General features: G+C 39.1%; 1 protein-coding gene across 19 annotated transcripts in view; it reads left to right on the top strand.

The window, feature by feature from the left end:
• eif4g3b (eukaryotic translation initiation factor 4 gamma, 3b) overlaps positions 1-25,081 on the top strand; it is a 314,500-nt gene that overhangs the window by 259,746 nt on the left and 29,673 nt on the right. For all 19 annotated transcript variants that reach the window (XM_073031699.1, XM_073031706.1, XM_073031707.1 and 16 more), the window contains 2 exons: positions 1,430-1,576; positions 12,691-12,927. In XM_073031699.1, coding sequence (XP_072887800.1) covers positions 1,430-1,576; positions 12,691-12,927 — 384 coding nt within the window. The remainder of the gene's footprint in view (positions 1-1,429; positions 1,577-12,690; positions 12,928-25,081) is intronic.

The raw sequence follows: 25,081 nt of genomic DNA, 5'->3' as shown, positions 1-25,081 counted from the left end.
CAAAGGGTAGTGCTTGAACAAACTTATTCTAGCCAGAGGTTCACAGGGATTGGTACTGGGACCTCTACTGTTTGTGATATATATAAATGTCCTGGATGAAAATGTAGATGGATCGGTTAATAAGTTTGCAGATGATCCAAAGATTAGTGGTATTGTGGGTGGCGTAGAAGTCTGTCAAAGAATACCACAGGATATAGATTAATTGCAGTAAGTGTTTAACACCGCCAAATGTAGGTGTTGCATCTTGGTAGGTCAAATAGAAAGAGACAGTACACTGTTAAGGGCAAGCCCAACAGAGGTATCTTGAGGCCTAAGTTCATAGCTCCCAGAAAGTCGCTACACAGGTTAATCAGTGGTTAAGAAGGTATATGACATGCTTGCCTTTGTTCGTTCAGGCATTGAATTCAAAAGTGAGGAAGTTGTATTGTAGCATTATAAATCTCTAGTTAGGCTGCATTTGGAGTATTGCATGCAGTTCTGGTTGCCCAAATGTGGGAAGGATATTGAGGCTTTGCAGAGGGTGCAGAAGAGGTTCACCAGAATTTTGCCTGTATTAGAAGATATGTGATATAGTGAGAAGTTGGACTAACTTGGCTTGTTTTCTCTGAAGAGGCAGAGGTTGAGGGAAGATCTAACAGAGGTTTATAAGATTAAGAGAGGCATAGATAGAGTAGACAAACAATACAGCTTTTGAAGGTTTGAAATGTCTTATACCAAAGGACATGCATTGAAAGTGAGAGGGGTAATTTCAAAGGAGATGTCGTGGGCAAGTATTTTACACAGATAATGGTGGGTGCCTGAAATGCACTGTTTGTGGTGGTGGTAGAGGTAGATACATTAAGAACTTCTAAGAGATGTTCAGATAGGCACATGAATGTAAGGAAAATGGAAGGATATGGACATCGAGTAGACATGGTATTAGCTTAGTTGGCCATTTTATTACAAACTTAACATTATGGGCCGAAGGGACTGTTCCTGGCTGTACTGTTCTGTGCAATTGAGGAATTTGTACACGAACAATAATTATCCTGTGGTACTATTAACTACCAGGCTAGGATAAGCTATATTGATCTGTGACTAAACAAAGACAATTATAACTACACATCATTTTCTGTAGTGGATATAGGCAGGCTTGTGTAAAGACTGTAATTTCTCACTAGTTAAATGTTCACAGGAATGTGAAACAGTGATCAGTTATCATAAGTTGAAAATAAAAGTACAGAAAATTTCCACCAATTGTTCAGTATTGAGCATTCCAACTCACTCTAATCTATTAGGTATCATGGCTTTTTTTAAACCAATGAGAATTTGGGGGATGTCAGTAATTTAGTATGTTTCCTTTAACATTCATGTGTTTAAAGGGAGTGTAACTACCATAGTATTGTATTGTAAACTTTGCATTGAATGATGTGATCATTTCCATTCACAGTTGAAAGTCCCAGTGTCAGATAAACCAGGTGTCTCAGTGAATTTCCGTAAGCTACTACTAAATCGATGTCAGAAAGAATTTGAAAAGGACAAAGCAGATGATGTTGTCAATGAGAAGAAGCAGAAAGAGATTGATGCTACTATTAAAGTAAGAAGCCTTAACATGTCTTTATGTGATGTATCTGATAAGAATTTTTCTCTTAACTGCTTGTAAATGATTGGAACACATTGATAGCTGCCTTTTCTAAATGATGCAACTTAAACTGATGGTCCTTTGGTGCTGTTGTTTAAACTAAGCACTATGTTTTAATTAATTTCAAAAAGAAATTTCTATGCTAATGTGTGCTACAGGAATGTTGCAAAGATGAAGGTGCTGACTTTTGATAAGACACATTGATAGTGGTGTCAAACTTCTCAGATTAGAGATCCCATGGCATAGTTTCAGGGAAGTGGGTCCAGTTAGGCATGCTTTGAAGGTGAGAATAACACAACACCTGTGTGAATTCCCACATCATCTGGCGACCTTATGATCTCTGACTCGGAGGCTGACATCAGAGCATCCTTCAAGAGGTTGAACTCTTGCAAGGCGTCAGGCCCCAATGGTATCCCAGCAGGTACTGAAAACCAGTGCTGATCAACAAAATTCCCTCTAATTTGTAATGAGGAAGTGTGTGCGCAAAAATTCTCGCTGGAGCTTTTGCACACCATCTCTTTATATGATTTGTTTGTTAAATGACGCTTTGAACAGTCAAGTTTCCAAATATCTTTCCACTTCTTCCCACTTATGAATTCTACAGCAACTTTTGCATTACAACAATACTCTAGGTAACACCAGTTTCAGTACTGTACATAAATATTTCTCCTAGATGCACTTTCCTGACCTCATGAGCTTTTGGTGTAGCAGTTTCTACTGTTTCATGAAGCTTTAAAAGGACTAGCAGTTCTTCTGCACTTCACGCCCTTTGATTCTTTGCAATTTAACATAGTGAATCAATAATTTCTTCAATAAAATCAGTATACATAAGCCATTTCTAAAATCTGCAGACAAATCATCGCAAACTTCACATTGTCAACACCATCTGAGTCAGAATCTGGAAAAGGAAATGTGATGATGTTCGATCATGAAATATACTTAATATGCCAATGAGGTTGTGGGGGACAGTCTTTCTGTGTGCAATTTAAATTCCTAGTAGCAAAAGATGTGTGCGCTCACACACCTTATAAGGAAAATTGCTGACCAACTGGCTGGAGTGATCAAGGGCATCTTCAACCTCTCACTGCTGCAGTCAGGGTTTCCCATTTGCTTCAAAAGGGCATCAGTCACTTCAGTGCCAAAAAAAAAACAGGGAGCTGCCTCAGTGGCAACCACCCAGTAGTACTCGGATCTATTTTGATGAACTGCTTTGAGAGATTGGTTATGGCAAGAATTAATCCCTGGCTCTCTGTATCTGCCTCTGCAGATGGATGAGGAGACCACAGTCAATACAGATTGGAAATAACATCTCCTTGCTGAAAGTTAACACAGGTGCACCTCAAGGATGCGTGCTTAGCCCATTGCACTACTCTCTTTGTACTCATGAATTTATGGCTAGAGAGAGCTCAAACGCAATATTTAAATTTGGCAATGACACCACTGTTGTCAGAATTACAGATGGCGATGAGGAGACATACAAGACTGAGATAGATCAGCTGGTTGAGTTGTGTTGCAAAGATGACCTTGCACTCAATATCAGCATGTTTAAGAACTTGATCATGAGCTTCAGGAAGAGGAAGTCAGAATACACACCAGTCATGATGTAGGGTCAGCGGCGGAAAGGGTGAACAGTTTCAAGTTCCTTGATGTCAAGATCTCAAAGGATCTGTACTGGGCTTAACACATTGATGCAGTCATGAAGAAAGTATGCAAGGAGAATTGTTATGACACCAAAGACTCTACCAAATTTCTACAAATGTACAATACAGAGCATTCTGACTGGTTGCATTACCACCTGATATGGATCCTCCAAAAGGCTGCAGAGAGTTGTTGTATCAGCCAGCTCCATCGTGGTTACAGCCCTCCCACCACTGAGGACATCCTAAGAAGGCAGTATCCATCTTCAAGGATCCCCACCATCGGGGAAGTGCCCTCTTCTCATTACTACCATCACAGAGAAGGTACAGAAGCATGAAGACAAACATTTACCGTTTTAGGAACAGCTTCTTTCCCTCCTCTGTCAGATCATGGACTCCAACAGTCCATGAAACCATGAACACTATTTTACGCACTATTTATTTATTTATTTATTTATTGGTTTGGTTTTGTGGATTGCACTGTACTGCTGCCACAGAACAACAAATTTCATGGCATATAATAAATGTGATTCTGATATTCCTTGATGTTCTGGTCAATCCTCATCCTTTGGTCATTGTTACTGAGAAACGTTGCTACATGTGAGAGTCTGCTGTAGGCTGCTGTATGTCTTAAAGTGTTACAGTTTGGTGAAGTATTGAAACTTCCAAACTATTTGGGAGAAATGGCTCATGAATGGTGCCAGATTAAACTATACATTTTACTTAATTCCCTGTGTTTATTCAGATTGTGTTAGTTCAGTTGAATTTTTCAACTGAACAAATTTTCTTTGGAAGACGAGGAAGCTTGTTGAAATATTGCAACTGAAGAAGTGATAGTTATGAAGTTGCTGTGATTTATAGCTAGCATAAAATTATCTGCGATAAAATCTGAAAATTTTGGAAACACTCAACATGTCAACAGGATTCTCTGGAATGAGAAACAGTGTTAATGGTTCAAATCAAAGATCTTTCATCAGAGCTGAGAGAGAAAGCACATTAGCTTTATGTTGCAAAGGGGATGAGGAAAGAATAGATATTTGGGAGAAAAATGATCAAGAAGGACAGGATTATTAGTAAGTTAATGATGAAGCTATCTTGTTGGTAGATTAGTTTGATTACAAGATTATATAACATAGGAGCAGAATTAGGCCATTCAGCACATTGAGTCTGCTCTACCATTCCACCATGGCTGATTTATTAACCCTCTCAACCCAATTCTCGTGCCCCATCTCCCCATAACCTTTGATGCAAGAATCTATCAATGTAACGCACACAAAATGCTGGAAGAACTTAGGCCAAGAAGCATTGATGGAAAAGAGTACAGTTGGTGTTTCAGGCCAAGACAGTTTTTTCTTCAGATGCTGCCTAGCCTGCTGAGTTCCTCCAGCATTTTGTGTGTGTTGCTTAGATTTCCAGCATCTGCAGATTTTCTCTTGTTTGTGATAAGAACCTATCATCCTCTGCTTTAAATATGTCCAATGGCTTTGCCACCCTGTATAGCCATCCATCGCAATGAATTCCACAGAATCAGCACTCTCTGGTCCGAGACTCCCCTACTGTAGGCAGTATCCTCTCCATGTCCAATCAATCTAGGCCTTTCAATATTCGATAGGTTTCAATGAGATCCCCTCGCATTCTTCTAAACTTCAGCGAATGCTGGCCCAGAGCCGTAAAACGCTCCTCATATGTTAACCCTTTTTTTTTCCAACATCATTCTCAAGAAGCTCCTCTGGACCCTCTCCAATCTGTTTTCTTCTGCAGTAGAGCTAATCTACAAGACAAGTGGAAAATTCTTTATCCTATAATACCTGCACTCCGATCAAGTTCATCTCACCCTTAATGCTAAGCAGATGCTGGCACATGCACATTGAGTAGCTAAGCTGACTTATACACTGAAGCATATGAGAGTATATGGACCTTATACATGACATTCTCAAGACAAAGATCCTGTAACAACCTGCCTTATTGTACAAATGCTATGCTTCAAAAATTAAGGTACATGGCAGACCCCTGGAAAACATAGACCAGTTCCCATATGTGAAGAGCCACGTGACTGCAAAAGCTGACTGACTTGGAAAATTAAGTTTGCTGGTTGCCTAGAGCATGTGCCAACACTATCTTCAGCCAATTAAGGAAGAGCATGCTTGCAGATCAAGACTTAATGTCTGGCATGAAACTCGTGGTGTGTTCTGCAGTGATAATCCTTGCCTAACTTCAATTTTCTGAGACTTGCACCACCCAGAACAGGCTAACTCAAAACTCTAAAAATGTTGCCAACACTGTCTCAGCAAAATCTTCCAAATCCACTGGCAAGATAACTGAACCAATATTAGCATTCTCTCCCCAGGTTAACATACCCATTTACACCCAGATGCTTTCCCTATCATTGTGAGAATTTCAAACAGGCCATCTTGAAGAAGTCTCTGAAGAACTGCCACCAACCTGTGGAACCAGAGGAGCCAACATGCTTGACCACTGTTATACCACCAAGAAGAATGCTTACCATGCCATTCCACGGCACACTTTGGAAAGTCCGATCAGCTGACTGTACTTTTACTCCCAGCACATAGAGACTAAACACCACAGCACCAGTGGTAAAGACCATGAAGAAGGTGGAGGAGTGCTTAAAGGACTCCTTTGAGTAATGGTCTGGACAGTATTCGAGTCTGAATGACAAACCAACTTCTTCAACATCTTTGTGGACGTGTGTGCCTTCAAGAATGTACCAAACATACCCAAACCAGAAGCCTTAGTTAAACCAGGAGATCTGTAGTCTGCTGAAGGCTAGATCTGTGGCATTCAAGACCGGTGATCCAGAACTGTACAAGTCCAGGTACAACCTACAGAAGAGCGAGAAAACAATTCCGACTGAAGGTAGAGATAGAATCAGATGCATGTCAGCTTTGGCAGGGTTTACAAGCTATTATTTCCTACAAGCGAAACCTAACATCATGAATGGCTGTGATGCATCATACCTAGATGAGCTCAACACATTTTATGCATCCTTTGAAAGGGAGAATAAAACTATACGTGCAAATCCCTGCAGCATCCAGTGACCCTGTGATTTCTGTCTCGAAGGCCAACACCAGAATATCTTTCAAGAGAGTGAACCCTTGCAAAATGTTAGGCCCTGATAGTGTACCTGGTAGGGCATTGAAAACCTGGGCCAACCAACTGGTGTCTCACTGCTGCAGTCAGAGTTGCCCAGTTGCACTCCCATCTATTGTGATTAAGTGCTTTGGGAGGTTGGTCATAGCTTGAATGAACTCCTGCGTAAGCAAGGACCTGAACCCTGCTGCAATTTGCTTATCACCACAACAGGTCTACTACAGTGGGTGCAATGTCACTGACTCTCCAATTAGGCCTTGGATCATCTGGACAATAGCAATACCTATATCAGGCTGGTGTTAATTGATAACAGCTCAGCATTCAACACAATCATACTCAGTTATAATCAAAAAGCTCCAAAACCTGGGCCTCTGTACCTCCCTCTGCAACAGGAACCTTGACTTCCTTACTGGGAAACTGCAGTCAGTATGAATTGGAAACAATATATGCTCCTCACAGACAATCAACACTGGTGCTCCTGAAATATATGTGTTTAACACACTGTTGTACTCTCTCTACACCCACAACTATGGTTAGACACAACTCAAATGACATCTGTAAATTTGCCAGTGACACAACTATTGTTGGCAGAATTTCAGATGGTGACAGGGAGGCATACTGGAGCAAGATAATTCAGCTAGTTGAATGATGTCGCAGCAACAACCTTGCACTCAACCAAGAAATTGATTGTGGACTTCAGAAGAGGAAATCAAGTCATGGGGAGCATGACCTATTAGAATAGGCTGAGTGAACTTGGCCTTTTCTCCTTGGAGTGACAGAGGATGAGAGGTGACCTGATAAAGGTGTTTAAGATGATGAGGTTTTGATCATGTGGCTAGTCAGATGCTTTTTCCCAGGGCTGAAATGACTAACACAAGAGGGCACAGTTTTAAGGTGATTGGAAGTAGGTACAGAGGAGATGTCAGGGGCAATTGTTTTACGCAGACGGTGGTGAGTGCGTGGAATGGGCTGCCAACGACAGTGGTGGAGGCAGATACGATAGGATCTTTTAAGAGACTCCTGGATAGATAAATAGAGGGCTATGGGTAACCGTAGGTAATTTATAAGGTAAGTACATGTTCAGCACTGCAGTGTGGACCAAAGGGCCTGTATTGTAGGTTTTCTATGTTTCTAATCACACACCAATCCTCATTAGCAGTGGAAAGGATATACAGTTTCAAGTTCCTGCATTTTAACATCTGAAGACCTATCCTGAGCATACTGATCAATTACAAAGAAGGCTCAACAGCAGCTATATTTCATTCGGAGATTGAGGTGACTTGGTATGTCACCAAATTTCTACAGGTGTACCATGGAGTACATTCTAACTGGTTACATCACCATCTGGTATGGAGGGGCCACTGCACAGGATCAGAACAAGCTGCATAAATTTGTAAACTCAGCCAACTTTACCATGGGCATTAGCCTCCCGAGCATCAAGGACACCTTCAAAAGACGATGCCTCAAAAAGGCACGTCTATCATAAGGACCCCAGTCACCCAGGACATGCCCTCTTCTCATTGCTACCATCAGGGAGGAGATATAGGAACAGCTTCTTCCTCCCCACCATCAGATTTCTGCATGTACAATGAACCCATGAATATTACATCCCCCTTTTTTTTTGGCTGTCTTTTTGCACTATTTATTTGTAATTTATTAGTTTTCTTCCATTATGTATTGCAATGTACTGCTGCTGCTGCAAAGCAACAATAACTTTCAAGACATATGCCAGTGATATAAAACCTGATTCTGATTTGATATCACTGGCTCTGGACAGCCCATGTCCACTGTTCCCAACTCTGTTCCAAGAAGAGATTGCCAGGCAGATAGAAGAAATGCAACCTCTCCACTGACTCCTGTAAATCCCTGAAGAAATACGAGTTTGCAAATGCTAGAATCTACAGCACAAATAATCTGCTGGAAGAACTCAGCAGGGTTGGGGATGGGGGAAGCTATTGTCAATGTTTTGGGTGGGAAGGCTACATCAAGTTTGAGAGTGCGGAGTGGAGATGGGCAGTATAAGGTGGAGGGGAGAGTGTTAGGCAATGGCCAGAGATGGTTGGTAGACACGGTAGGTAGAAAAATGATGGGAAAATCAAGCCAAGTAGGGGAGGGGAGAAGACATGGAGTTGGAAATGGAGGCAGGTGGATTATGAGGCAATCAAAAAAAAACTAAAGGAAAATGAAGCTAGGAGGAGGGAGGTGAGGGTGGTGAAAGCTGCTGCAGGGCAATAGGCAGGAATGTAAAACTTAGTCATACTAGAATCTGATCAGGAAGAACGATGATAATGTGAACCATTAGGGGAGAGGTGAAGGACAGATTCAGCTAGGGTCATATGTGGGAGTAGTGGGGAAAAGCCAGAGGCTGAAATTTGTTAAAATTTATTTTTACATTTCAAGTTTCATGTTGCATGAATGGTAACACCTTTAACTATTTTAGGCAATGGCAGAATAGCACCAGCTTGTGTTATACTATAAGCAAAATAATTGCAAGGAAATCCACAGTAAAAATTCACCCAGCAGGAAAGGAAAATGCCTAATGCTCCATTAAGTAAGCAATAGTGACATCATCTGCCAAGTTGGACAATCATGTACAACATGACAGGATTCTCCAAGATCTTTCAAATCTCTTCAGTCTTCCACAAAAATCTTTACAGTTTTCTCAGTCCCTTACTTACTCAATAGGGTGTTTCCAATTGTGGATGCTTTGGTATAACTATTTCCTGAGTGTGGATGAGGAACATTGCTCCAATAAATTTGGAATTTAGAAAATGAGGGGGAATATATCACAATCAAATATTGAAACTGGGTGACTGAAGACTGCCAGGAGAATTAAGTGCAATGGACGCTGTGTAATCATTTAAATCTGGTTAGCTTATGCTCTATTATAATACTAAATATGTTCACTGGAGTAAGTTGTTCTTTATTGTTTAAACTTTCAAACATTACAATTTTAGTGAATTTTTGAGATATTTCAAAATACATGTGGCCAGCCTATCCTTGCAATGCAAGAACTATTTGAAAATTTTCTTCATATTCAGTGGAAAGGCAAACTTAGTTAGATTTGCACATCTGTTACATGAGTCACTCACTAAATATGCCCCTCACCAAAAGCATTCATTTTTCTCTGGAAATAATTTATTTTGATGTTGATCATTTTTAGTGAATAGTTTGTTATTTAGTTGTAAATAAGTAAGTTAATTTGCAGATTTGTTAGTGTGTAATTTCTGCATTAAATTTGAGTGTGTAACATTGTTCAAATTCAAGACTTTTTTAGAAGTGGTTTTAAACTTGCTGGCAGTAGCAGAAGTAAAAATTAATGATTTATTTAGTACATTAAGAAAAATTTAGTCATAAACATTACGAGTGCAAAATAAGAATTACAAATTATTTCTCCTTCTTTGAGACAAATTTATTTACTCTTAATGGTATGTGTTCTTGATTAGTGAATCTACTTTTCAAAATAATGAATAACTCACCATTCATTGTCCATTGGAATACATTGCATCATACTAGCAATGCATTTCTCTCAACTTTTGATTTACAGAATTTGACTTCAGAAAGCACCTTTTATTGAAATCTGTTTCCTTCCAAATACCAAGGTCAACCTATATAGTATACACACATAGAACCATAGAACACTACAGCACAGAAACAGGCCTTTTGGCCCTTCTGCCTAGTCCCACTGACCTGCACCTGGGCCATATCCCTCCAAACCCCTCTCATCCATATACCTGTCCCAAGTTTTTCTTAAATGTTAAAAGTGAGCCTGCATTTACCACTTCATCTGGCAGCTCATTCCACACTCCCACCACTCTCTGCATGAAGAAGCCCCCCCCCCCCCCCAGTGTTCCTTTTAAACTTCTCCCCCTTCACCCTTAACCCATGACCTCTGGGTTTTTTTCTCCCCTAGCCTCTGGAAAAAGCCTGCTTGCATTCATTCTATCTATACCCATCATAATTTTATATACCTCTATCAAATCACACCTCATTCTCTGCACTCTCAAAATTTCTCCTTTGAAGGCCTTCCACTTACCAATCACATCCTTGCCAGAGAACAACCTGTCCCAATCTATGCTTTTTAGATCCTTTCTCATTTCTTCAAATTTGGCCTTTTTCCAGTTTAGAACTTCAACCTGAGGACCAGATCTATCTTTATCCATGATCAAATAGAAACTAATGGCGTTATGATCACTGGAACCAAAGTGTTCCCATACACACACTTCCGTCACCTGCCCTAACTCATTTCCTAATAGGATATCTAATATTGCATTCTCCCTAGTTGGTACATCAATATATTGATTTAGAAAACTTTCCTGAACACATTTTACAAACTCTAACCCATCTAGACCTTTAACAGTATGGGAGCCCCAATCAATGTGTGGAAAATTAAAATCCTCTACAATCACAACTTTCTGTCTCCTGCAGTTGTCTGTTATCTCTCAGCAGATTTGCTCCTCCAATTCTCGCTGACTATTGGGTGGTCTATAATACAACCCTATTAATGTGGTCATACCTTTCCTGTTTCTCAGCTCCACCCATATGGCCTCAGTAGACAAGCCCTCTAATCTGTCTTGCCAAAGCACTGCTGTAATATTTTCCCTGACTAGCAACGTCACCGCCCCCCCCCCCCCCCCACCCTTCATCCCTCTGCGTCTATCACGTCTGAAACATCGGAACCCTGGAACAAGCTGCCAGTCCTGCCCCTCCTGTAGCCAAGTTTTAGTAATGGCTATGATGTCGTAATTCCATGTGTCAATCCAGGCCCTCAGCTAGTCTGCCTTTCCTATAATACTTCTCGCATTGAAATATACACACCTCAGAAGATTATTACCATCACACACAACCTTACTATTTGTGACTTTTCATGAACTACTAACATCATTTATTTTTACTCCAGTTCCACTATCTACTCTGGCACTCTGGTTCCCATCCCCCTGCAAATCTAGTTTAAACTCTCCCCAATAACACTAGCAAACCTCCCTGCAAGTATATTGGTCCCCTTGTAGTTCAGGTGTAACCCGTCTCTCTTGTACAGGTCCCACCTGCCCCAGAAGAGGTCCCAATGATCTAGAAATCTGAAACCCTGCCCCCTACACCAGTTTCTCAGCCATGTGTTCATCTGCTAGAGCATCCTACTCTTACCCTCACTGGCACGTGGCACAGGCAGCAATCCGGAGATTACTACCCTCGAGGTCCTATTTTTCAACTTCCTACCAAGCTCTCTGTACTCACTCTTCAGGACTTCCTGACTCTTCCTAACTATTTCATTGGTACCAATGTGTACCTTGACATCTGGCTGATCACCCTCCCACCTCAGAATGCTGTGCACGCGATCAGAGACATCCCTGACCCTGGCACCCGGGAGGCAACAAACCATCCGGGAGTCTCTGTCACGACCACAGAATCTCCTGTCTGTACCCCTGACTATGGAGTCCCCTATCACTACCGCTCTCCTCTTCTTCCTCCCTTCTGCACTGCAGAACCAGACTCAATGCCAGAGATCTGGCTGCCGCAGCTTGTCCCAGGTAAGCCATCCCACCCTCCCACCCCCCAACAGTATCCAAATCGGTATACCTGTTTTGGAGGGAAATGGCCACAAGGGGACCCTGCACTTCCTGCCTTTTCCCCTTCCCTCACCTAACGGTAACCCAATTACCTATGCCCTGTTCCTTAGGTGTAACTACCTCCCGGAAGCTACTATCTATAAACTGCTCAGTCTCCCGAATGATCCGGAGGTCATCCAGCTCCTGCTCCAGTTCCCTAACGCGGTCTGTTAGGAGCTGCAGCTGGATGCACTTCTTGCAGGTATTGTTGTCCGGTCTCCCTGACTTCCCACATCCTGCAAGAGGAGCATTCCAACATCCTGCCTGGCGTATTCTCTAGTCTGAACAAAAAAAAAAGAAGAATACAGAAACTTACCAGAACCTACGCTCACCTCTGCCTGTTTCTCACCGAAGCCTGATTGAGCCAAAGCCGTCCCACTCCAATTCAGTCCACACCAACGGTGGCTGCTACGACGATGGTTGCTGTATATGGCAGTCTTTCTTTTAAACCTTGGCACGCTACATCACATGCCTGTGCAGTCTAGCCTCTTTTCCCCGAGCTGTTGAAAGAAAAACGACCTTCTCTCCGCGATGCCTTCAGTCTTCCACTCTCTGCCTCTTGCTTCAATTGAACATAATTTAAATAGCTTTGAAAAATTGAAAATACCTGATTGTCAGCTCCCAATTTATTTTTAATTTTTAGTCAAATTTTCTGCCTTTTTCCTCTTGTATGTGAAAATTCCTGAATAAATTAACATTGTCAACCTTTTTTTTACAGTCGGAAGAGAAGTCCAGGCTTCAAGATGAGCTAGAAGAATCCAAGGACAAGGCTCGTAGAAGATCTATTGGAAACATTAAGTTTATTGGTGAACTGTTCAAACTTAAAATGTTAACAGAAGCCATCATGCACGACTGTGTTGTGAAACTTCTAAAAAACCATGATGAGGAGTCATTAGAATGTTTATGTAGGTTATTAACCACAATTGGGAAGGATCTCGACTTTGAGAAAGCAAAAGTAAGTGGACAAGGACTTCTTTTAAAAAAAAAGATGTTTTGTGAAATAATAGACAAGTGAATTCTCATTTACTTGTAAAATTCATTAAATACTATCTATAGTTTGCGCTTAACATAGTGGTAAAGTTCAAAGTCAAAGCAGTATTCAGCTGAAAGTACATGGCTTTGCTTAAACATTTATTAGCAGTTTCAAGCTTTCAGTGTTCCACTAACTTGAGAATCGTACTGCCTTGTCAAATGTTGCACAAATTGCAACGACAATTGATGTTGGTGTTATGAGATTTACAAAGTGTCCAAAGTGAGTTATTTTTACAACTAAAAGGAAAAACTAATGTTACTGTTTTTGCTCAGGTTGCTCTCTGTTAAAGTGGTTGCAGGGTCATTTGGAAGAGGTTTGCAAATTTATGGTAGGTTTAGATGGGGTAGAGCAGTGGTTCCCAACCTTTTTTTGGCCATGCCCCACCTAATCACCTCTAAAATCCTGATGCCCCCTGTGGCGATATATAATTCTTATTATTCAAAAAGTGAACTCCTATTCACCTGGAGGAAGCCTAAAAGACCATTAACTTGGTTTAAACAAGCTTCCAAAGAACATGGCATTCATGAAAGAGAAAAATAAAAGAACCAAAGGACTGTTAAAGTTCTGAGGAAGAAATTACTAAGAAATTGTAAAAAAAAAGAACATTAAGTGATATTAAGATAATAATAATAATAAATAAATAAAACAATGCCGATTCATTTCTACAGCATACAAAGACAGATACACCGTTTAAAAGAGATGACACAATGTACACACCTTCACACCACCAAGAACCGAAAGCTACTGCAAAAAGCAGCATTGGCGCGACCTCGTACGAGTTTCTTACGCGTTTGGACTTGTTCATTCGTTCCTTCCTACATCAGTCAATTCATTAATTTAATTATGAAAGCCATTTGATGGTTGTAATGATGGTGTTACACTATATATACAGTACATATGCAATTACACATGTACATACACACAAGTATTTTTATGTATGCATACTGTATATAGATAGATAGATAGATAGATAGATACTTTATTCATCCCCATGGGGAAATTCAACTTTTTTTCCAATGTCCCATACACTTGTTGTAGCAAAACTAATTACATACAATACTTAACTCAGTAAAAAATATGATATGCATCTAAATCACTATCTCAAAAAGCATTAATAATAGCTTTTAAAAAGTTCTTAAGTCCTGGCGGTAGAATTGTAAAGCATTGTATACACATATGTATTAACTCGCACACACTCATACTCAGACTTACTAGAAAAAATTCACTGTTAATAACTCATCCTCGATTTGTACCCCTTAAAAATCAAATTACCCCCCTGTGGGGCGTACGCCCCACGTTGGGAACCACTGGGGTAGAGAGGGAGGGACACAGCCTTCATCAGAAGCTCACTACTTGTAGGGGTAGTGGAAGCAAAGCCATACAGATCTTCCAAAAGTTTAAATAGAACTAGTGAGAAATTGCAGGGGAATGTAACTAAATACTTTACAGTGAGGCAGCTTGGACTCAATTGCCAAAAAGACATACCCTATTCTGGAACAATTTTATTATTCTATTTTATAAAGTATGATGCAAACATTAGGTGATTGAGGTCACCATTTTAAGGACTTCCTTTTATGGACTGTTTCTTTGGTAAGATTGTTCATTTTGTTTTGTGTTAAATAGTTTTGAATTTCTCCATTGTTGGAGCAACAGAAGCTATTATTAACTTAGCAAGATAGTAAACTTTATTTAAAGATATCAAGACTAATTTGGTAAATTTTATTTTTATTGTTTAGTTACTGTATTCTTTGCATTTTCATTTTTTTAGTAGCTGCAACAGCAGCTTTGATAATAAGTAACAGAGTGAACTGGCACTTTGAATCCTGGATCTATTTGAGTTAAAATACCCATATGGTTAGCAATAAGTTACAGTATTATTAGACTGGGAAGGGAGAAATTCAATTCTGCGATCATGATATTTACATTTTGTTAATATTTAATGAAGGATAAGTTTGAGGTTCATTTCCCTTGTCTTCATAGTAAAATGGCAACTGACATTCATAATCTAATATTAACAAGAACAGGATCACTTATACATGTTCCTAAGAGTACTTTGAATAGCACATCAAAATGATTAGAGTCAGAGAGACAGTGACAATTCATTTCTGAAAATTCTCTTTATGACTACTCCGATCTGCACTTGATTACTATTGGCGATCAGTCAGCCTAAGTGTTCATTGATTAGAAACATGAATCATTTATCTTTAACTCCTTATTCAAGTAGTTCAGCTAAAATCACTGTTAAGTTTTGCATGTTGTGATGATAATTTAAGTAAAGAAAACCTGAGAGGATACGTAGAAGTAGCTTCTAATATGGTTCTCAGAAATAGCCATCAAAATTCAAGAAGCAGGATAGGACAGGATAAAAACTAGCCTGCATCATAGAATCTCAGTTAAGCTAATATTTTCTTATTCAAGTGATGTAAGTGTATCTGGTTAGGCAATTGTTTGCTACTTTTGAGAAAATATAGTAAGCTGTCTTTCTAAATTACTTCAATCATACTGGTGAAGATAGTCCCGTACTTGGGACAGGAGTTCAACAATGCAAATTTACACAGTGTCAATAAAGCAACTCACTTCCCTATCCACCCTATACAAAATACATGACCGTCCCACCATAAATATACCTTCCAGGTGAAATAGCAATTCATTTGTGTTTCTTTTCTTTCTTTTTTCAATCTTTTTATTGATTTTTTTTAAAAGTGTGTACAGCATACAAACAGAAGGAAGAATATCTCTGGTATATATGTCAATAGCAGTACAGACAGAAGGTAAAATAAACAATATCAGAATCACACATAGTGTTGATCTACAAAGTATAAATTTGGTATGGAATGTATAATTCTCCTCTTATCAATTTATGAAGAAAGGAAGGACTATTAGAAATTTTTATATAAAAGAAAAGAGAAAAAAACACTATTCTAAACAGGGAAAAAAAGGACTGGGCAGTCCATCCTGAGAGAAAAACCAAGAGAAGAGAGACTCTGATCAAATCCAAGGTTCTGAAAAAAATAGCTTGAAGAGAATCAGTACAAAAATCAGATATTATGAAAATATTGAATGAAAGGTCGTCAGATTTCTTCAAATTTAAAGGATGTATCCAATGTCCGACAACTTATTTTCTCTAGATTTAAACAGGACATGATAGAGGAAAGCCAATAAAAGACAGTAGGAGGGTTAGGGTCCTTCCATTTAAGTAAAATGACTTTCTTAGCCAATAAGGTTGAAAAGGCTATCATCCACTGAGCGGAAGCAGGAATATACTGTATTCCGGAAGCAGTTAGTCCTGACGAAGGGTCTCGGCCCGAAACATCAACCGTGCTTCTTCCTATAGATGCTGCCTGGCCTGCTGCGTTCCACCAACATTTTGTGTGTGTTGTTTGAATTTCCAGCATCTGCAGATTTCCTTGTGTTTGAGGAATATACTATATCCTGCTTCCAATGGAATAATCCCAAAAATAGCTGTAAATAAGTTTGGTTGTAAATCCAGATTTGTGTTTCTAATTTAGTGTATTCAATGTCCCCTATATAGTCTCCTGTTACAGAAGACAGTAGACACAGAAATAATGACTGCACTGCATGAATGTTCCTAGTCCCTTCCTGTAGGTAGGGAACAAGAAATATTCATGCAGTGTAGTTATTATTTGCCTAAATATTTACAAGGTGCCTTCAAATGCTGAGGAACTGTGAATGGAGTTGAGCACAATATAGTCAAGCATATTGCACTATTCACTATAAAGCTCAAACAATCGTGGCCTCAACATCACTTCCCACATTCTTTCTCTTTATCCCTCATCTCCCTCGTGATTCAAATATCTATCATCGCTATAATGAATACATTCTGAGGGTCCATATTTCTTTTGAGTAGAAAATTCTAAGATTCACAACCATGAAAAGAGTATGCCCCTGGTATTTAAATGCCTGCATGCCGATCCTTTTGCTTCATGTACTCTCCGGCTCCTTTTTTTACTATAGTATGTCGTTTCTTTCCATTTCAGTTACTTGCATTCTTCCTTCTAAAGTGAGTAACCTCCCATTTTTCCACAGTTTTCTCACCTTCATCCTCTCATCCATTCATAGTACCTTAGCAAACTCTTTAATGCATCCTCACATCCTGCTAATCAAGTACTGCTCCTGTGACACTATACATCTTGCCCCTTGCGTTTGTAGACTGAGAGTAGAAGGATGTCCATTAAAACAGAGATGAGTAATTTCTTTTGCTAGAAGGTGCTGAATCTGTGGATTCATTGCCACAGATGGTACTAGAGGCCAAGTCAATCGGTATATTTAAAGGGGAAGTTGATAGGTTCTTGATTAGTAAGGGCATCAATGTCTGTAGTGAGATGCTGAAGATGTTCTATAGGTCAGTTGTGGAGAGCGCCCTCTTCTTTGTGGTGGCGTGTTGGGGAGGAAGCATTAAGAAGAGGGACGCCTCACGTCTTAATAAGCTGGTAAGGAAGGCGGGCTCTGTCGTGGGCAAAGTACTGGAGAGTTTAACATCGGTAGCTGAGCGAAGGGCGCTGAGTAGGCTACGGTCAATTATGGATAACTCTGAACATCTTCTACATAGCACCATCCAGAGACAGAGAAGCAGTTTCAGCGACAGGTTACTATCGATGAAATGCTCCTCAGACAGGATGAAGAGGTCAATACTCCCCAATGCCATTAGGCTGTATAATTTTACCGCCAGGACTTAAGAACTTTTTAAAAGCTATTATTAATGCTTTTTGAGACGGTGATTTAGATGCATATCATATTTTTTTTACTGAGTTAAGTATTGTATGTAATTAGTTTTGCTACAACAAGTGTATGGGACATTGGAAAAAAAGTTGAATTTCCCCATGGGGATGAATAAAGTATCTATCTATCTATCTATCTATCTATCTATCTATCTATCATCAAAGGTTACAGGGAGAAGGCAGGAGAATAAGTTTGAGAGGGATAATAAATCCCCCATGAAGGAGTGGTAGAGCAGATTCAATGGGCTGGATGACCCCATTCTGCTCTTCTGTCTTACAGTCCACCAGATATATTTCCTTCTCCCCTCCTTCAGTGATTCTGTGGAATTATTTCCTTCATGTTTCATTGGTTAGCTGTTCTATCCCTAGCAACCATTGAGCCACAGGAGATGCAATGACTACATTTATTCTTCCTTTCCAACCGTGCAAGGAAACAAACGCAGATTGGGTGACTACATTACAAAGTATTTATTGTTTCTCCACAGGGGAGATCGTGGGCTTCCTGTTGTCTTCCAATGCAATTCACCCCACTTCCACTTTGACCTACAGTTGCAAGAAAAAGTCTGTGAGCCCTTTGCAATTATCTGGTTTTCTGTATTAATTATTCATAAAATGTGGGCTGTTCATCTTCTGTCATAATAATAGACAAATGCAATATGCCACACAAACAATTGTTCTTTTCATACCTTTATTGAATAATTGTTTAATCGTTCAGTGTCCAAGCTGGAAGAAGTATGAAACCCTTGTATTTAGTAACCGGCAGAACTTCCTTTAACAGCAATAACTTCCACCAAACATTTCCTGTAGCTGCTGATCAGACTTTCACAACAGCGATGAGGAATTTTAGACCATTCCTCTTGTTTCAGTTCATCAATATTTCTGGGATACCATGCATGAAGAGCCCTCTTCAGGTCATGCTGCAACATCTCAATTGGGCTAAGGTCTGAACTCTTGACTTGACCATCTCAAAACACAAATTTTCTTCTTTTTAAACCATTCTGTTGTTGATTTACTCTTGTATATTGGATCATTGTCTTGTTGTGTCAACCAACTTCTATTAAGCTTTAAGTGATGGACCATTATCCTGGCATTCTCCTATAAAATGTTTTGATACAGTTTTGAATTCATTGTTCCCTCAGTGACTACAAGCTGTCCAGGCCCTGAGGTAGCAAAGCAGTGTCTAACTAAGATGATCCTTTCACCATGCTTCACAGTTGGGCTGAAGCTTTGGTGTTGGTGTGCAGTGCCTTTTCCTCTAAATATAGTGCTGTGCATTTCTGCCAAAAAGTTCAACTTTTGTCTCATCTGTCCACAGACTATTGTCCCAGAAGCGTTGTGGAACATCCAGGTGGTCTTTTACAAACTTGAGGCATGCAGCAATGTATTTTTTTGGAGAGCAGTGTTTTCCTCTATGGTGTCCTTCCATGAACACCATTCTTCTGTGTTTTTCTTACAGTGGACACATGAACAGAGACTTTAGGAAGTTCTAGAGATTTTTGCAGGCCTTTTGTTATTACTCTTGGATTCTTTTTCATCTCTTTCAGCACTGTACATTGTGTTTTTGGTGTGATCTTTGTATGACGCCCACTCCTAGGGAGTGTAACAACAGTACTGAATTTCCTCCATTTGTAAACAAGTTCTCTTACTGTGGACAGATGAACATTCAGGTCTTTAGTATTGCTTTTGTAGCCTTTTCAAGCTTTCTCCTAAAGTCCTCTGAAAATTGTTTTGATCAAGGCTTGGTGCTCATAACATATTTCTTAAGAAGAGCAGGATCTGTCAGTAATCTGACTTTTTGTGTCTTTTTTATCATATCTCATTGATTGGAACACCTGACTCCAAATAGCTTTTGTAGAAGGCATTACCCCAGAGATTCACAAACGTTTTTGAACCTAGACTGCGATTGTTTAAATAGTGTACTCCATATTGACAAGACGAAGTACAATTGTTTGTGTGTTATTAGTTCAGGCAGATGGTGTTTGATTTTATGAGTAATTGATGCAGAAAACCATGTAATTGCAAAGGGTTCACAAACTTTTTCTTGCAACTGTATCTGTGGCTACCTAGAATAGTTCAATGAGGCTTTCAACAATATTTTTGTAATTAAATTTCTTGATATTTTCATGGATGAAGTAAGTTGACTGAAACTGGCTAATGTGATGCATCATCATTGTTTAATAGTGGCTGCTGCCAATCATGTCATGTTTTGACATAGACCTTTGCTCTGACAGGCTGAATGACCTAACTCTGCTCCTACATGTTATGGTTTTTGACTTGGTTCTGAGGTCGTTTTACTCTTAAGTATAGCATTTGCTTCTCATTGATATATAGTTCTATAAGGTTTAGATTAGATACACCTTTCTTTTGCTGTGCTTGAAATGCTCTGCTTGCTGAATCAAGGCAGGTCTTTTGAATTGATTATACTACAGGTTTCCCCCACTATCCAAAAGTAGAGTATTCCTATGAAACCTTTCTTAAGCCGAAATGTCGTAAAGCAAAGAAGGACTTACCATTAATTTCTATGGGAAAAATTTTTGAGCGTTCCCAGACCTAAAAAATAACCTACCAAATCAAACCAAATAACACATAAAACCTATAGCAAATAACACTAACATATAGTAAAAGCAGGAATGATATGATAAATATACAGCCTTTATAAAGTAGAAATAATGTATGTACAGTGTAGTTTCACTTACCAGAATCGGGAAGATTTTGCCAAAACTGATTTGTAGAAAAAAAAACAGCACGTACACGCATGCGCATACACCTGCCTGTGCAAGGCTTCACGGTCATGGTAGTCTTTCTCGAGGTAAACACAATTTAAAGCGGCACGCCTTTTTTCATAAAAGTGAAAATCCTCTTCAGATTTCTTTCGGTCAGCGAAAACAGGTACTAACGTAAGTCTTTCATAAAAGCCAGGTGGCGTAAAGTGAACTTTCGTAAAGCAGGGGACACCTGTATTAGAATGAGGGAAAAGACAGATTGTGGTAGAATAGAAATATGCTGCATCTGTGTACCCAATTTTGGCTTCTAGAACTGTTCTACATTTATCCCATTAAGTGCCACACAATATATTTGAGAATTTATTCACTATGAAGATTACACTTCTTCTCTTCAATGGGATATGCTGTGGTCAATCATACAAGTATCAACGCAAGTAGATTGGCACATGTTCCTAGATATTTTCATAAGGGCCTTTGGAAGGATCTTTGTGATGTACAAAGCAGGTGCTAGGATCAAGAGTAAGTCAAAGTGCGTTTGATACTTCTGTGGCATGTGAAGCCATTTCACACAGCATTTAAATGGCAATTATACTGCTGTGGGCCCAAAATAATATCTAGGCCTGGAAGGACAGAACTGTGAATTTCTCACCCAAAATATCATTAAGGTAAAGAATAGATTTTAATAACACTTGTTTTTTTTTATTATTATCATCAGTTGTTTGTTCTAGTTCTTTTATTACCAGTAGGGGTGGCACAGTTACATGACAGTGCATTCGCTTTCCAGTGCTAATAGTTACCAAATGAGCTTTGATTTCTGCCACAGTCTGTAAGTTTATATGTTTTCCCTGTGACTATGTGGGTTTCCTCTGGGTGCTCCAGTTTCCTCCCACATTCCAAAAGATGTACGGTTAGGATTAATGAGTTGTGGACAGGCTGTGTTGTGTGAGAAGCGTGATGACACATTTTACTGTATATTTCAATGTACATATGACAAATAAGGCTAATCTTTAATCTTTAGACTATTTACTTCAGTGAATTGAAATGTCCTTAGATTGTTTAGAGACCTTTTCCTGATCATTAGTCCAAGTCTTTGTGTTTGCAACACACACAAACACGCTCCCTCTCTCCCTCCCCCTCCCCCTCCGTCCCCCTCTGTCTCCCTCTCTCTCCCCCTCTCTCTCTCTCCCTCCCCCCTCCCCCTCTCCCTCCGTCCCCCTCTCTCCCTCTCCCTCTCACACTGTAGGTGGTCTGATTAGTAAGTTTGGAGATTATACGAAGATTTATGGATGTGTAGGTAGTAAGGGACGTCTCAAGATACAGCAAGGATGTTGGGTGGAGTGGTGAGAGATGAAAGTTAATCCAAGTGTTAAATAATACACTTTGGGTGGTCAAATTCACTTTGGAGATGTGGAGTAAATATCAGGAACCTTCGCAGTGTTGATGTACAGAGAATTATAGGATCGTTGATAGTCAGAATCATTTTTCCAGGACAGGGAAGTCTTGAAGCAGAGCACAAATTTAAGATGAGAAGGGAGAAGGTTTGAAGTTTTTCAAAGGATCTTTGAATATTTACCTAGAACAGGCAACCAAAAGGTGATACAATTAAATTTTTAAAAGGTGTTTGAATAGGGAAGGACACTGAGGAATACAGGATTAACACGGGCAAATGGGATTAATGTCAATGAGTATCACACGTGGCATGGACAAGGTGGGCTGAAAAGGCCCATTTTTGTGCAGTATGGTTCCAGTTCTGTAATTCTTTGGAATACGACTATGGTCTCAGCTTCCTTGTGGTTAGGAAAACATTCAACTCGTACAAATATTAGCTAGTTCATTAATGTTATAATTACAGCTTTTTCCCCACCCACTTTCTTTGGAATTAATTTTTAATTTGTAATTTGGAAATGACTGTTTTCCATCAAGCCATGTGGTGTTGAAATGTATTTTTAAACATGCACTTAAAATTCCAGTTCTGTAGTTCTTGGGTGAAGGTGTGATATCAAATAACAAACCAATCAAAATAGTGTTATGTAAATAACACTATTTACATAACATCCATTCATCTGACACTAATCATTTAAATCACCCATTCAACCGACACTAATCCCTTCCTTAGTGGGTTGACAATGCAGTTTTACATATATTCTACTTTGCATTTTTAAAAGTAAGCTGTATGATTGGTAGGTTTGCACATGACATGAAAGTTGGAGGTAGTGTGCTTAGCGTGGAAGGTTGTCGAAGGCTACGGCAGGATAAAGATCAGATGGAAAGTTGGTTGGAGTGTAGACAGATGGAATGTAATCCTGATGAGTGTATTTTGGGATGTGACATATACAGTAAATGATAGGTTACTGAGGAATGTTGATGAACATTGAAGTTCAACTTCATAGTTCTCTGAAAGTGACAACACAAGTAGATAGGTTTGTAAAGGAAACACGAGTGAATCTGCAGATGCTGAAAATAAATACAAAACACAAAATGCTGGCAGAACTCAGCAGGCCAGACAGCATCTATGGGAGGAGGTAGTGACGACGTTTCGGGCCAAAACCCTTCATCAGGAGGTTAGTAAAGGAGATGTTTGCCTTCATAACTCAGGGCATAAAATATAAAAGTTGGTATGCTATGTGTAACCTCGCAAAATTCTGGTTAGACTGCACTTTATAATATTGTAGGCAGTTCTGGTTACCACACTATTTGAGGGATATAGTTGCGCTGGAGAGAAGCTGTTCACTAGGATGTTACCTGGATTTGCTAAACTGGAGTGAAGGGGCCTGAGGGAGTGATTTGATAGATGTGTGTATATAATATTACAAAAGGCATAGGTAGGGTAGATAATTTTTCCCTAAAAACAAGAGTACATGGGTTTATGGTGGGAAGGAGTTAGAAAGGAAATCTAAGGTGATTTTTTTTAAGCACATCAACACAGGTGGTGGTGGAATTGGGTAAAATCACTATATTTACGATACAATTTAACAGGCACTGAAATAGGTAAGGCACAGAAGTATTCAGGTAAAGTATGGGCAAATGGGATTAATGTAAAAATGTCATCATGGACCTAAAGGGCTGAAGCACCCATACCTCAATGTGCGGTTACATTGTCCCTTGTGTTGCCATGAATCTTTAAATTAAGATTTATTTGGGAGTTCTGATGGATTAACTATCCTGGTCTTAAGAAATATTTCTGCCTCAGTTTCTCTTCACAGTAATGTTGGCAACAGGAACTAAACAGTTTGGCTTGGTTTTGGTCTTTATTATTGCATGGTATAAAGTCTTGAAATTAAATCATCATTGATTTGTAATAATCTTAAAATATTCAGAACTATTTTGTTGAAATTGTTCATTGCTACCAACTTGCAGCAACCTGAATATTAATTTATAATGTTAACTGTATATAGAATTATAATTGTGAAGAAATACTTCAAAGAAGTAAATTGCATTGTACAGTGTATCACACATATCCCACAAGTTAAAACCTGGGAGACAATTCAAGGTCCAAAAGCACCATTTGGATTAATGACATGAATTTGTTTTTCATTCCTGGAAAATCTGCCATTTTGAAAATTTTCTTGAGATATGTTGCATCTTATTCAAAAACAAAGTCTCTTCTACTCTATACTTGATGATCATAAGCAAATTCTACAGTCCAGTATCTTGGTAGCATCAGTCAAGAATATATTTGTGATATATTGACATTGTCACTGCTGCCAATATTACCTTTTATGTTAGGAAGTGGATATTAGATAAATTTGCATAATTATTTTACATTTTCAAAAGCTTATGAATATTTTTGTAATCATAGATAGAGTTGTATCTGAGCTTCTAAAGAAATAAATTATCTTCAAATGTTCTACTGGGTTCAAACCGAGAATATTGGTGAATTTGAGAGATGTTTATTAATTTCATAACACAGATGAAATAGGTGTTTTATTTTCACCTCGTGGAAGGTCTAATTTTGCCAAGACTTGTTAATTTCTCTGTTATTTATTGTTTTTCATTAATGGTACGTATGAGGATTTCCAACAAAGGTCCCAACACCAATGCCTGCAGAATATCACTGGTCACAACCTCCAAACAGAATAACACCCTTCCATTGTTTCCAATAAACTTGAAACTTAGTTCCTCCAATCACAGCTCAGACTGCTTCAAATAATACAATTTTATTTTAAATAATACATTTCGGCTCCAAATAGCAGGTTAAGGAACATTATGTGGGGAAACAAAATTAATAGTTCAGATCGAAAGCCTTTCATATGATTTGGAGAGGTAAGAAAACAAGTGTAATTTAATTTATTAGCTGTTTTCTCACTCCACTTCTAATGAAGGAGCATTGATCTAAAACTCTTGTTTCTATTTCCACAGAATGGTTCCAATCTACTGAGCACTTCCCTGTTTCAGATTTCTGGCATTTGCAGTCTTTTGTCCTGTGCCACATCCATGAAGTTTATATTGCATAGATGTAGATATTCAGGATTTGAGCTAACAGTTTTGCTTCCTAATGTTTTTATTTTTCTGCAAATAACTTATGTACTTGAGTCAAAAAGAGTGGTTGGGATATCGTAAACAGGTAATAATGGGTGTTGAACCTGTGGCACACGTGCCCAAGAAGGCATGTAC

Source organism: Hemitrygon akajei, chromosome 29 (assembly GCF_048418815.1).
Source record: "Hemitrygon akajei chromosome 29, sHemAka1.3, whole genome shotgun sequence".
Lineage (NCBI taxonomy): Eukaryota > Metazoa > Chordata > Chondrichthyes > Myliobatiformes > Dasyatidae > Hemitrygon > Hemitrygon akajei.
The sequence above is the reverse complement of the archived record's forward strand: the minus strand, read 5'-3'. Positions and strand labels throughout refer to the sequence as shown.